A 13,156-nucleotide genomic window follows, 5' to 3' on the forward strand; every position below is an offset into this window, starting at 1 on the left:
ATGATTACTTGAGAGTAACATGCCAAAACCTCTCTGGTATATGCCTCATGCGCAATATGCACTACAACATACAAGTTACAAGTAAATGGATGGGATTGGATACATCATACATAAGATGATCATACAAATAAGAGAAGTGTAGGCTTGGGGGGGGGGGGAGAGAGAGAGAGAGAGAGAGGGGTGTGGGAAGCTTGATAGAGAGAGAGAGAGAGAGAGAGAGAGAGAGAGAGAGAGAGAGAGATGTTGCTCCTTGGCTGGATATTGTTCGCTTCACTCTAGCTGTCCTTTTTGTGTGATATTTGTGTGTTATGGTCTTAGATGCCTTTTGGCTTGATTTGTGTTTGTTTTGTTTTTCTTAGTTGACTTGATGGTCTGATATAAATATTGTCATTTAATTCAATTATCTTCACGAGAGAGAGAGAGAGAGAGAGAGAGAGAGAGAGAGAGAGAGAGAGAGAGAGAGAGAGGGTTGTGTGTGTGTTTGCCCTTTTTGAGTTTAGATTGTTCTTGCCTATTCCATTTCCTTAGATGGATAGCCCTGTGGCATATATGGCGTACTCGCAATGCCTTTATTTTTGATTCAGCATCGGGGATCCATGGGCATGTGGCCTATGTGCGTGGAATAGTGCTACGGCAAATCTCCTCTATGATGTCAACGGACCTGGTTCTTCTGGATATTGCTGCTCCCTGGCTGGCGATTGTTTGCTCTACTCTAGCTGTTCCTTCTGTGTGATCTATTAGTACTGTTCATATAATAGGTTGTTCTGGTTGTTCTAAGAGCCTGCAGGCCTCATGTAAATATTAGTTATAGAGAGACTGAGAGAGACAGAGTATGTTGATCTGATGGTCTGATGTAATAGAAAATAAGAGATACAGAGAGAATGTTGACCTGATGGTCTGATGGAAATATTAACTACCTAATTCAATTATCTTCACGAAAAAAAAAGAGAGGGTTGTGTGTGTGTTTGCATGTGTGTGTGTAAGATTGATGCTTGAAAAAAAAAGAGGTTGGGGGGGTGTGGCCAGAAGTATTCTATTTTTTTGTACAAAATTGTACTAATATGTACCATACCGTACTGTACAGAGACAACTATGCACCACAAATATAAGAAATTTATATCATTGGGGGATTGTTACTGGCATTATAGACAGTTATGTACAACCCTCATTTCACACATCTTGGCCTAGTGGTGTGAGTCTCTCTTTCCCTTTTGTTGTCAGATGATTGAGCATGTTTCAGCTGTCTAGGTAAGAGTTTGTGGTCAGATTCATCCATTTATTATGGTTCATTATAAACTTGTCATTCGCAAGGATTGTGAGCAGCAGACTCACAACATATACCTAGCTTCTAACACAATAGTGTCTTGTCACTTATGGACTGAAATTTTCTATTTTTTAATGCTGTTGGCTGTACCATATGGACATGTGACTGTTACTGTGTGCACCAACTCGGAATGCTTGTAGTAGATTGTGTCTTTTCAAGAGAGTTGGGGCATATAGTTAGTGCTTTGTGTGATCCCAAAGTCAAGTATCCAGGTTTAACCTTGGGCTTATATTGCTGGACCTCTTCAGTACCTGAGGCCTCCAATAAAGCTACAAGAGAAAGATGGTAAAGAGTGCTGAAAATTCATCTTTTCAGTTGGTGTGAAAGGGGAACCATCAATGGAAGAGCGCTGAGTATAAAGCTAGTAGAATCTCAGATGAAATTGATGAACTCTTGTTTCCAATAACAACAAAAGTATCCTGACTAACCTACTAATCTAAGCAATGTCTGTCTGATACCGTGACTTCTTCAGGAGTGGAAATGAAATCATGACCTTCTGCCCCTATTGTGGTCAATTGACCTTTGCTTTTATTAGTCTACAGAGTGTGGCTTTGCCAAATATGTCTTTCGGAGCTGGAGTTAAGCTCACTGTGTGAGTTGATGGATTCGTCAGAGAGAGAGTTATTATTTGACTTATAGATTGTGCTAAAGGTCACATTGTTATGTGACTATATACATATTCTAAGGGTCACATTCCAACCTTTTAGAAAAACGATCAATCATTTGGAAAGTCAAGCATTGTATAGATGGGTGACTTGTTAGGTGGAACCATTATGATGCACATGGGCATCAAATCTTATGACAAGATTTTTAGCCTGCCTTATGAAAGACTCTTTGGCAGGAATAGAAAATATGAATAGACCATACACATTTGTTCGTTTTGGTTTAGTTGGTCTTGAAATATGAATAGACCATACACATTTTGGCTAGGGGTATGGATGGAGACTGGAGTAGGATGGAATGTAAGAATGACCTAAGGGGATCAAGCTAAGATGTCGACATTGCTATCTGGGAATGACCTAGGGGATTATGGTGGGACCTCAAGAATGGTCTAGAGGATCAGAATTCGGGGATGTATGGCCTTGAGTACAATATACCTAAGGAGTAGTCCTAGATAACATGGCCAGTGTTTGGATCTGAGCCGTGAGACAGTTTTGAGGCTGAAAGGGAATTCTCAATCTTCATTGTGCATTCATACACATAATCTGAAACATGCTCGACACTTTTTGTGTGTTACTTTTGAGTCAAGGACATTTCTTGAACTTCTCCTGCTTGTGGAAGATCAGGGTTCCTAGTGATGAACATGCAAAGATGCTTATTAGGAAGATGAATTTTGTGATTAAGTTGGTCTATTAGGTGTTGTGTATGCAAAGTATCCATCCATGCAATAACTTCTTGAAAAAAGAGAGGACTAAGTGTGAAAATGGAAAAAGGAGTAGCAACATCTGATTTGGGTGGGGGATATAACAAAGTACTGAAGTGAAGGAAGGCAGTTGGCTTTGTGGACGTGGAAAGTCTGTTTAAAGGAGTAGGGCAACTGTTTTTTTGATTGAAAGGTGACAGGCTGGTCAACAATTGTCCTCTTGATGCTTGTGTGGGAGGATCAGTGAGAAGAGGAGCTGAAACACTAATCTACGTGCAAATGAAAGTGTGGAATGAATTAATTATCCATATGTAATTGCAGTTGTTCTGAGAGGCTTTATAAATGAAGCATGGCAAGGGAAAATGTCAGTATTTGCTCTTTTGATCCATTAGTTTCTTGGTAACGTGAAGTTCAATAATCACAGAACTTCCCTGCAGATATTTTTTTTGCACTAAAATTTATTGTGTTTGCTTGTATGAGTAGCAAGCGTGCTATATTGCTAATTTGACCTGCAAATAATATAATCTTGAATCTCCTGTTCACCTGCCTCCGTAGTGGGGTTCACATGTGGTTGATGGAATTGGCATGTGGTTGATGTTGATTATATAGGCCAAGGAACAGCTCATGTCAAGCCTACGGAAAGAGTTGAGAATTTCAGAAGAACAACATTTGGAGTTTGTAATGGGCATTGAATCGAATGGTACTTCTCGTCAGATCAGGTAGTTATTTTGTTTATGCATGCTTTTTGTTTAAAGTAGGTATTGATGGCATAGCTATTCAATAAGTAGGTTAAATGATCTAATGTGTGATGCTTTAACTGTTACATTGAAAACTTTCTGATATGTTTAAGATGATTAGTTGTAGTGTTGCTTCAACTTTTGCATTCATTGCTTTAAACTTCATGTGCTGCAAGGCTTACTTGTACTGGCTAACAGGGAGCGAAGAATGCAAGATGAGCGCATGAGTGCGATGTATGCTCCTCCAATCTTGGAGCCTGCGCCAACTTCTGCTGCTGCTGCCTCTCGCAAGAAACAAAAAACGACTCATGTATCACAAGCAGCTCTACCTCCACCTACGATAAAAGCTGGGCTTCCATCTCCCCCATTAGCTCCAGGTTCATCCGGAAAGCGGGTACCACCTGTTGGTGGATCAAGAGGCAAGAAAGGCAAAGGGGTATGTCCTATACACCACTGTTTTTGAGTTCATATGTATAGATTCTGTGCCATTTGTTGTTGGTTAATTCAGCTGGACTTCCAGGGTCGACAGCAATCTGGTATTCCTGCTTTGTCTTCAAAATCATTAGGAGGTGCTGAGGGATCAGCTCAACAGATTGATCCTTGGGTTGGAACACGAGTGAAAACACGATGGCCAGCCGATAACGAATTTTATGATGCAGTCATCACAGATTATAATCCAGAGACTGTAAGGTCTTCTAGTTCAATGCTGTTAATTGCTCTATGTAGGCCACAATGATGTACAGGTTGAGTTCAAGGTTCCTATCCTTGGTCAATAATGGAAACTACAAATAATTTTTTTGTAAACAATAAATAAACAAAAAACCATAGATTGTAGCTGTATATATTCAGAAACTATAGCTTAAAGACCCTGTGCAGACGTAAGGACAATTGAAAATAGCCCTTTTGTCAAGATACTGCAGTTATGATAAAAAATACAGGTAGTTATCACACAATTCTCTGCCACAACACTAAAATGGGACCAATCTACATATTATATATGACTATGCAAATGTAAGCACTATACATGTTTTACCTAGGGGATGCACAAAATTCGTATCGAGAGTGAAATGTCTCATTGCTAGGTTTAGCTTTCTATCTGATAACTATTTAATGTAACATGTCAAATATTTGAAACTTGATTATTGTTGTATAAATTTTGATTTGCAAATTTGCCTCACTTGTATATATGAATGCCAAATATATGTTTCATCCATGACCTGCCCAGGGTGAAGCATTTCACCCTGTACCGTTATCTTGATTATCAATATGGTTAAGACTGAATGATAAGATATATTAGAATTATCTTGAAGACAATAGTTTTCATTATTACAAATGCCTTGATAATAATTTTTATTTTTAGATTTTAGACTCACCACAATTATTGCTTGCCAAATGTGTTTGTAGTAGTTGAAAGTCACATATATTCTTTTTCCATTCATGCTGGAATCCACTATGGAGAGGAAAGAAACAAGAATGCTGATGATGCCCCTCTTTTGTTGATCACTCTATGCTTCATACTTCACCCAACCAAAAGGGAAAGATTAAGACAAAGAATGAAAGGAAGAGGAGGGTACTTGAAGCTTGCATTGAAACATAGAGGCTTGATGTGAGTGCTTGAGTGCTTGAGACATTGTATAATGAGTGGTGAAATATGAAAACACACCTCACAACCCACGGATGAGACAAAAAGGAGTGTGTGTGGGGACAATGATTTAGGCAAAATCGACAGTTTCAACTAGGTACTCAATCATAACACTATACAACAATGATGCAATGGAAGACACACCCCAATGCCTCTATATCTTAGTGACAAGGCAATAACTAAGCTTCTCTTTTCTTTCTCAGCTCCTCAATATACCGACACAAATTCATAATGCCTTTTGTAGCTTAGTGGCAAAGTAATCTAACCTCAAGTGAAGATTTCTCTTCTTGAAGATAAACACATAAGCACACTTTCGAAACCCAAACACAAGATGTCTATATGACTCCATGATAGAAATGTTTCCAATCAATCGGCACATCTCTATTTTTTCAAAATATTATTGAATCGATACTTCTTTTAAATATGCAATAGTTTTTAAACAATCAACAATTGATAGACCTCACAATTCTATGTTTTTTTCCAAAAAAAAAGGTGATTGAAACCATTCTTCCTTCTCGGAGAGGATGGTAATCCCTTGATTAAGCACTAATTATAGCAATTAACAAATTCACGAAACTGAAATGTATAGTTTACCATACAATCTTGGACATTGGATAGGTTGTTGGCCCAAAAATTGACGTCACTTGTGGTATTTCTTTATCTTATATTGCAAATGGAAGGAGTACAATTGAGATCCTTTGATTTTCTCTGTTAATCCAAGTGCCTCTTGTTGTCAAAATTGACCAACAAGCCTCCAAATCAATGTGTCTCTTGGTTTGCTTGGGAATTGGCCTTCACCTTACTCCTTGAAAACAAATTCAACCCCAAATTTGATATTGGTTGGTTGGCCTTTTGAATCTCTTTGAAAATCCTCAATTTTAGTTGTTGGAGTTCAAGTCCTTGGCCCTCAATTTTGAGCACGCATCTCGAGGTGGCCGTCAAAACTCTAATTTTTGTTGTAAACTAGGGTTTACAACAGAGATTGATTGAAATATCTTCCTTTGATGGCTCAAACTATTGGAAAATGTTGAGATAACTTGAGAAATGACTGGGAGATGAGAGAGAATGCTACAGAGAGTAATTTCAGAGTTTCATCACGATGAGAAACTTGAAAAGCTACTACTGCCTTGCTCAAATAGCCATGAAAGGTGTCATCTACAGCTTAGGACTACTAGAAAGACTGCTACCCTTTTCTATATGTTGTCACTTGGACTAAAGGACCTTGGGCTGTTGTCACTTGTTTCTGGAGGGCTCCAAATTGCTGTCACTTGTTGTAGGATTGGTCCATGGTGGCTGCAAATCACATTTGTAGCATCTCGTTGCTTTCTACCAGTCTCTTTCTCTCTTACAATGGCTGGAATAGACTCCTACGAACCCCTAAAAACGTTTTTTTCACTTGCATGGGTAAGTTTTGCCAAGTGGTAGCCTTTTAATCTCATTATCCAGTATTATCCAGCTTATTAAATTAATTTTGAAAATTAATTTAATAATTTTTCTAGTACTCAACAAATTAAATTGGTTGAGCCAATTTATCTTCCAAGTATCCTTGAGCAGTTATTGAACCTTACACTAGCATTAATTAAATAATTAAGGCATAATCTCTAATGCCACCACTAACATTAGTGGCCAATAAATTGGTCCAGGCTAAAATCTAACACTGGGTACCATCTAGTATCTATCAGAGTATAACTTACTATAACTTTTGCCTTCGACATCCACTGTGTCCTTGTGGTTCCTTGCCTGTTACCATGAAATAACTGCCATGTGCATCACATGTGCTAAACAACCTTGCACATTTGATTAATATATCTTAATTAAATGTTATCGACAAGATTAGAGCATCTCAAATTTTCACGTGCTTGTGATAGACCTCCCCATTGAAATCCTTGCAATGGTCCTCAATTGCAACCCATTGTACTAGAATAAAAGCATATTGCATCAGAATTTTCGTAAAGCATCACAGTGACAACATTGGCCACTGTTATCCAACCATACCATATGCCCCAAACTTGCTGCCGACATTGTTGATGCATTTACTAACATGCTATTGTTCATGGAACTAGCTGGAAACCATTGAAAACTGAGCATAATTTGATTATAAATTGATTATTTGCTAATTTGAGAATTGATCACATGAAACCAACCTTTCTTTTTGGAAAGGGGGACATTGGACATCTTGTTGGCTCCAAAACTGTTGCCCCTTTTTGGTATTTCTTTAACTTGATTTCTAATGGAATGAGTACAAGCTGAGATTTACAATCTCCTTTGCTGTTCTAAAGGTCTCTTTGCTGTAGCAACAATCAGTGATCAATTCGGGTAAGTTGCCCCTTGATTTTTCACTCGGGACTTGCACAAATGGAACCATCAATTGGCTAAATGCTATGCTAAATTACAATGAATGGGCTGTCATTTGAATTCCTTGATAATTACACAAATTTCAGGTGTTGAATTCAATGGATGATGCCTTTACCAATTGGTAGGGGTCTTGAGGTGGCTGTCATGTTGAGCTAAAACACGCTTTTTTAGCTGACGAGCATTCTTAAACAGCCCCAAAACACACTTAATTAATGAAAAATCCTTAAACGGAAAGTGGTCTGAGAGAGTTTCAGTGGTCCCCCAAAAACGCTAATTCTTTGGGGCACCCTTCAACATCTATAGATAGACAGGTTATCTCCATTCAGCCTCATTCCTCCTGTGTAGGTTTCTCACTCTTATGTCCAGATCTCAGCCATCAATCTCCCACCACATGGCGGTCCAACAGCCTTCTCGACTATTGCCATCACCTTGTTCTACTGCGGTGTTTTACTGCAGTGTTCTATTGCGGCGTTTTACTGTTACGTTTTACTGCCGCATTTTACTGTGACATTGTACTACAGCATTCTATTGCTATGCTTTGCTGCTTTACCCTCATCATAAGGTATTATCCTTTACAGTCGCCTCAGTCTCCTCACACTTTGGTGATTAGCGTTCGGTGTTTCTCTCACTCCGTCACTCCGACTAGTGGTCGCAACACTTAGGATCCGTTTTTGGTGGACGTCACTCTCTGACACATTGCTTTGCCCTTGAGTATCTGTACACTTTTATATTTATTTGGAGTATTCATTCACTTTAGAGTTGTGTTCTTCTCTCCCTTCTGTTTGTGTTTGAGTTTTGAGTTTTGCGTTTACAGTTTGAGTTTTGCTTTTTGTGTCTGTCTCTTTGTGTTTTTGTCGTGGTCGTACACTGTGTTTCCTCAGTGCAAACACTAGTAGTTTTCTTCAGATGATATTAGAGCCAATGCTCTTGTAAAGAGTATCCTATGGATATTGTGGAGAGCTAGTCTTTGTGCGAGGCACACAATACGACTCGTAACCGAATCACAATGTCCCAGACACCTTCTCCAGTTCCTATGATGTCCTAACAGGCTTCTCCATCACTGGAGGCCCTGAGACGGCATTATGGATTCGGCGAGGAGGATGCCACTCCACTTTCATCTTCGCCTTTTTGTTCTACTCCTATTCTAGATTTCACTAACATGATAGAGGAGGACTATGAGTACTATCGCAACAAGTATGGTAATGTTTACAGCCCTCCTAGAAGCTTTGCTACCACATTCGGACGAGTTGGTGAGGTTGGCCATCTCTCCGATCATGGAGGACATACGACATTTGGAGAGTTTGGCGATCCATCTTCATCATCTCAGCCAAGTCCAATGTCAGGTTTGTACAATCATTTTGAGTTGCATGAATCAAAACCCTACTTGTTTATTCTTTTGAGGTGCAAGATCTGGATGGCTTTGCGTGTGTGAACTTCAATAGAGGGGGCTCACGAAGCAGATGAAATTTAGGTACATCTACAACTTCTATGTCATTTGAGCATATAACTTACACTTCTCACTTCCCTCCCATCCCACCCTCTTCTATCTCCACGCATGAACATCTCTCTTCATCCTTTGAAATCCCAGATTACACTCCATCCACTTCACACACACATACACACACGGGGTTGGATCCTCCATCTCTGCACCTAGCACATTTTCCTTCTCTACCCCATTCTCTACCTCTTTGCACCATGGTACTTCATTAGGGGGAATGCCACCCTTTAACGCAGTGCCCCTCACCTTTCTGCAAATGAGCACACCCATTGCACTTGGGACGGCTGTGTTGGGCATCCCCTTACTATCCCCAGATTCACCTCTCACATGACCACTCAGATACAAGTGATTCCATCCTCCGCTCATGGTGCGTCATCCCACTTACCTTGGTTACATCTACGTAGGGATTTCCATCTTCTGCTCCATGTGTTCCCATTCCACCTCTACCATGGGCTACTTATATGGCTTCCATGCCCATGGCTAGTTAGTCCATCCCTACCTATGGATCCACCTTGCATTGTCCTTAGCTTTTTCATTTTTATGTCTTGCACTGCATTTACTCACACATACACATTCATTGGATTGTCTTTTCAGTTAGATTTTCTCTTTGTTATTTTTTGCTTTGAAACATCTTACCACTGATCTCTGTGTTTGTAGATTCTTATCTCTTTTGCAGGGTTTTGTCTTTCAGTGTAGGGCTAACTTGCAGATTGCTTTGGTCCTACTTGGGCTAGAGATGTGGGGATGTGCACTGTTTCTTTCATGGTTTCATAATCCTAGGAGTGCCTGCTCTTCTTCCAGCATGGAGATTTCCCCTCCTGAGGCAGATCGTGCAACATATCTCTTGATGCTATCATGGCGGTGACTTCTACCTTGCTCTTCTAGCGGGGTGCTTCATCTATTTCATCTTCTTCCATTCCTTATGGTTCTCGGCACCACATGAAGACCACAATTCGGCTTCTCTTTCATCTTCGGCATCTACATCTAGGTTGAGAGGGGGTTCTGTTACATTTATGGTGTAATACTGGGGAACAAGTGCGAGAGAAGACCGTCCGAGAGCCTTGGGCACTCGATTGGGTCAAAGGGAGCCTAGAAAGTGAGCGAGTTCTAAAATAGTATAACTCACCTTAAGGAGACGGCTGGCGAGGGAGACACAATGGATGAAAAGTCTAGCCAGCACTTCCTAGACGTGGCTTCTCTTTCATCTTCGGCATCTACATCTAGGTTGAGAGGGGGTTCTGTTACATTTATGGTATAATACTGGGGAACAAGTGCGAGAAAAGACCGTCCGAGAGCCTTGGGCACTCGATTGGGTCAAGGGGAGCCTAGGAAGTGAGTGAGTTCTAAAATAGTATAACTCACCTTAAGGAGACGGCTGGCGAGGGAGACACAATGGATGAAAAGTCTAGCCAGCACTTCCTAGACGTGGCTGGGAGGAAAAACCAAGGAAGACTCTCTTGTGCTTGATGATGGATAACAGAGGGAGACTTAGCAGAAATCTCCCGCATCTAATATTGACGGGCATCTAATACTGCGGGCATCTAACACTGGTATTAGAGCCGTCGGGTTATGTCTTCTTGGAAAGAGCCGTCGGGCTATGTCTTCTTGGAAAGAGCCGTCGGGCTACGTCTTCTCGGAAAGAGCCGTCAGGCTACGTCCTGTCGAAAGGGCTTTCGTCCTCGTCTGCAGCAGCGTGAACAAGTTCCATCTTAGACATTTCCGCGTTGATGACAGCTGCAGGATTAATGTGGACGGCAAGATTCGAACTTGCGCCAGTGCAAGTCGTGTCGGGCAAAATCCCGCTTTAAAGTGACAACAGTGGTCACAGTTTGTTCATATGTGACCTGGCATGGGGGTGTTTAATGCCCTTCTTATCTTGCATTCTTGCCCGACAGACCTTATTCCCACGCGACCTGCACAGATTGGAGGAAAGTGGAATTGTTCCTTACGTTTTTGTTGCTATAACTAAGCTGTAAAGGCCATTGACATCTGCCCTATCATTGTAATCAGGGAAGTACCTCATCTTTGTACGCAAATTTCTTATATTTGCTTTCTAATTTCAGTGTATTAATGGAGGGGAAAGAGAAAGAGGGGGTAACCGAAGGCTCTAGTTCCGGGGACCATCCTATGGTGGATCCCCATGAAACGGAAATTCAAGAAGAACAATGGGAAGAATTTTTTGCTACACGAGAACAATTTGATGATCTAACTGCTTGTGTGCAAGCACAGGGAGTTCAAATGGAGTTTCTAACTCAAGCACTCACATAAATAAAATCTCAAATAGCCTTATCACTAGAAAGAGATAAAGGTAAGGTTGAAACCTCAGACATTCCATCTTCATCAAAAGATCTAGATGTGATTATGCGAGACTTTAGGAAACCCCACCAAAAGCTGAGGGATAACCCAATGTTAAAAGATATGAAGCCCCCTCAGTTTCATGGGGAGGAAAAGGACATAAATAAAGATACTATCTTTAATTTCCTCCAAAAATGGGAAGATTTGCATAAATTAAAGAATATTTCACCACATCTTCAGGCGCTGGAGGCTAGTTTAACCTTGGGGCCAAAGGCATATAAATGGTGGAGAACTTTAAAGGAGGCAAATAAAATACCTGAAACTTGGGCTCAATTTGAATCGGTCTTTTTGAAATAATTCCTTCTTGAAAATGAAATGGAGAGAAATTGGGAAGATTGGGATTTTGTCAGACAAAAGGGAAGACCTTTGCTGACATATCTCGAGGAGTATCGTGAGATAATCCTCAAATTGGAGGGAATAGATGAATTTCAAAAGACAAGAGGATTCATAAGGGGACTAGATAAGGTCTGTAAAAAGGAAGTGAAAAGGAGTTCACCTAAGACTCTTGAAGAGGTAATTGAATTTGCATTAATCAATGAAGATAATACATGTCGAGGTGCACTCACTAGTCTTAGCGATACAGAGCCCAAGACTAAGGAATTTGAAGCCTCAAAATTTGTAGGCAAATTTAAAAGGAAAATGCCATTCCTTAAGGGTAAAAAACAACCCTTTGAAAAGAAACAATATGTAAGGCTGAAGTTAAGTCAAGATGACTTTGATAAGGCTAAAAAAGAAAGGCTGTGTTTCAATTGCCTATCCCCTAACCATGCTGCCTAGAATTCCCCTCAAAGGAAAAAGTGGGAAGATAAAGGAAAGGATAAGGACAAGGGCAAGGGAAAAGACAAGTCTTGCACAAGGATGTACAACACAGGTGTTGTATGTCAACTTCTATGTGGCAGCCTACTTTCGGGCCACATGATTTAGTTAGAGTGCATGGATTGATAGCTGGAAAGATTGTTAGAGTCATGATTGATGACTCTGCCACCCACAACTTCATAAATTATGCACTTGTCAAAAAATTGAAACTTCCCCAACAAAAGAGTGGCCATTAATATGTTGTTCGTATGATGCAAGGTTAGGATAATAAAATATGGGATACAATGGTATCCAATTTGGAAATTGAGATGCAAGGATATAAAGATAAACTTGATTTCCAAATTATGAATATGGAAAGAGCTGATATTGCTTTAGGGAGGGAGTGGCTATGGGGATTGGAACCATCCTTAAAACGTAGTTATCATCATAATACACTGGAATTTGAAAGGGATGGTAAGACTTTTGTGATTCAAGGTGAACATGAAGTATCTGATAACCCTTTGATATGTTCCATTGAAGTTCAGAAGCTGATAAAGAAGGAAGCTTGTGAGGTATATATGTTATGGTCCCTTCTTGTACATGACACTTTTACTTTTTGTAATATAAAGTAACAATTTTATTATGTTTGTGAGTTGAATGTAAGTAATGAATTAAGTGGTTGGTTAGATGAATTTAAAGATGTGTTTTCTTCTGATTTACCAAGTAGCCTTCCACCAGATAGGGGTGATGTAAATCACCTAATTGACATAGATAGGGATACACACCCTATTTCTAAACTACCTTATAAGCTAAGTGAAATACATCACCAAGAAGTGGAAAGACAAATTAAGGATTACCTTGATAAAGGGTTTATACAACCCATCAATTCACCTTGGGCTTCGCCAATTTTATTGGTAAAGAAAAAAGATGGTTCTATGCGACTTTGTGTTGATTATAGAGCACTTAATAAAATAAGGGTGAAGAATAAATTTCCTATGCCCAGAATGGAAGATCTTTTTGATCAATTACAAGGGGCAAAATTCTTCACAAAGATTGACTTAAGATCAGGCTATCACCAAGTAAGAAT

At 39.9% G+C, this 13,156-nt stretch overlaps 1 protein-coding gene across 2 annotated transcripts in view; it reads left to right on the top strand.

The window, feature by feature from the left end:
- LOC148013753 (protein EMSY-LIKE 3-like) overlaps positions 1–13,156 on the top strand; it is a 114,747-nt gene that overhangs the window by 59,512 nt on the left and 42,079 nt on the right. For both annotated transcript variants that reach the window (XM_087668591.1, XM_087668592.1), the window contains exons 3-5: positions 3,297–3,406; positions 3,623–3,860; positions 3,945–4,109. In XM_087668591.1, the coding sequence (XP_087524717.1) occupies positions 3,297–3,406; positions 3,623–3,860; positions 3,945–4,109 (513 nt within the window). The remainder of the gene's footprint in view (positions 1–3,296; positions 3,407–3,622; positions 3,861–3,944; positions 4,110–13,156) is intronic.

This window comes from Lygodium microphyllum, chromosome 26, assembly GCF_053477565.2.
Source record: "Lygodium microphyllum isolate KBCC chromosome 26, Lygodium_microphyllum_v1.1.10, whole genome shotgun sequence".
Lineage (NCBI taxonomy): Eukaryota > Viridiplantae > Streptophyta > Polypodiopsida > Schizaeales > Lygodiaceae > Lygodium > Lygodium microphyllum.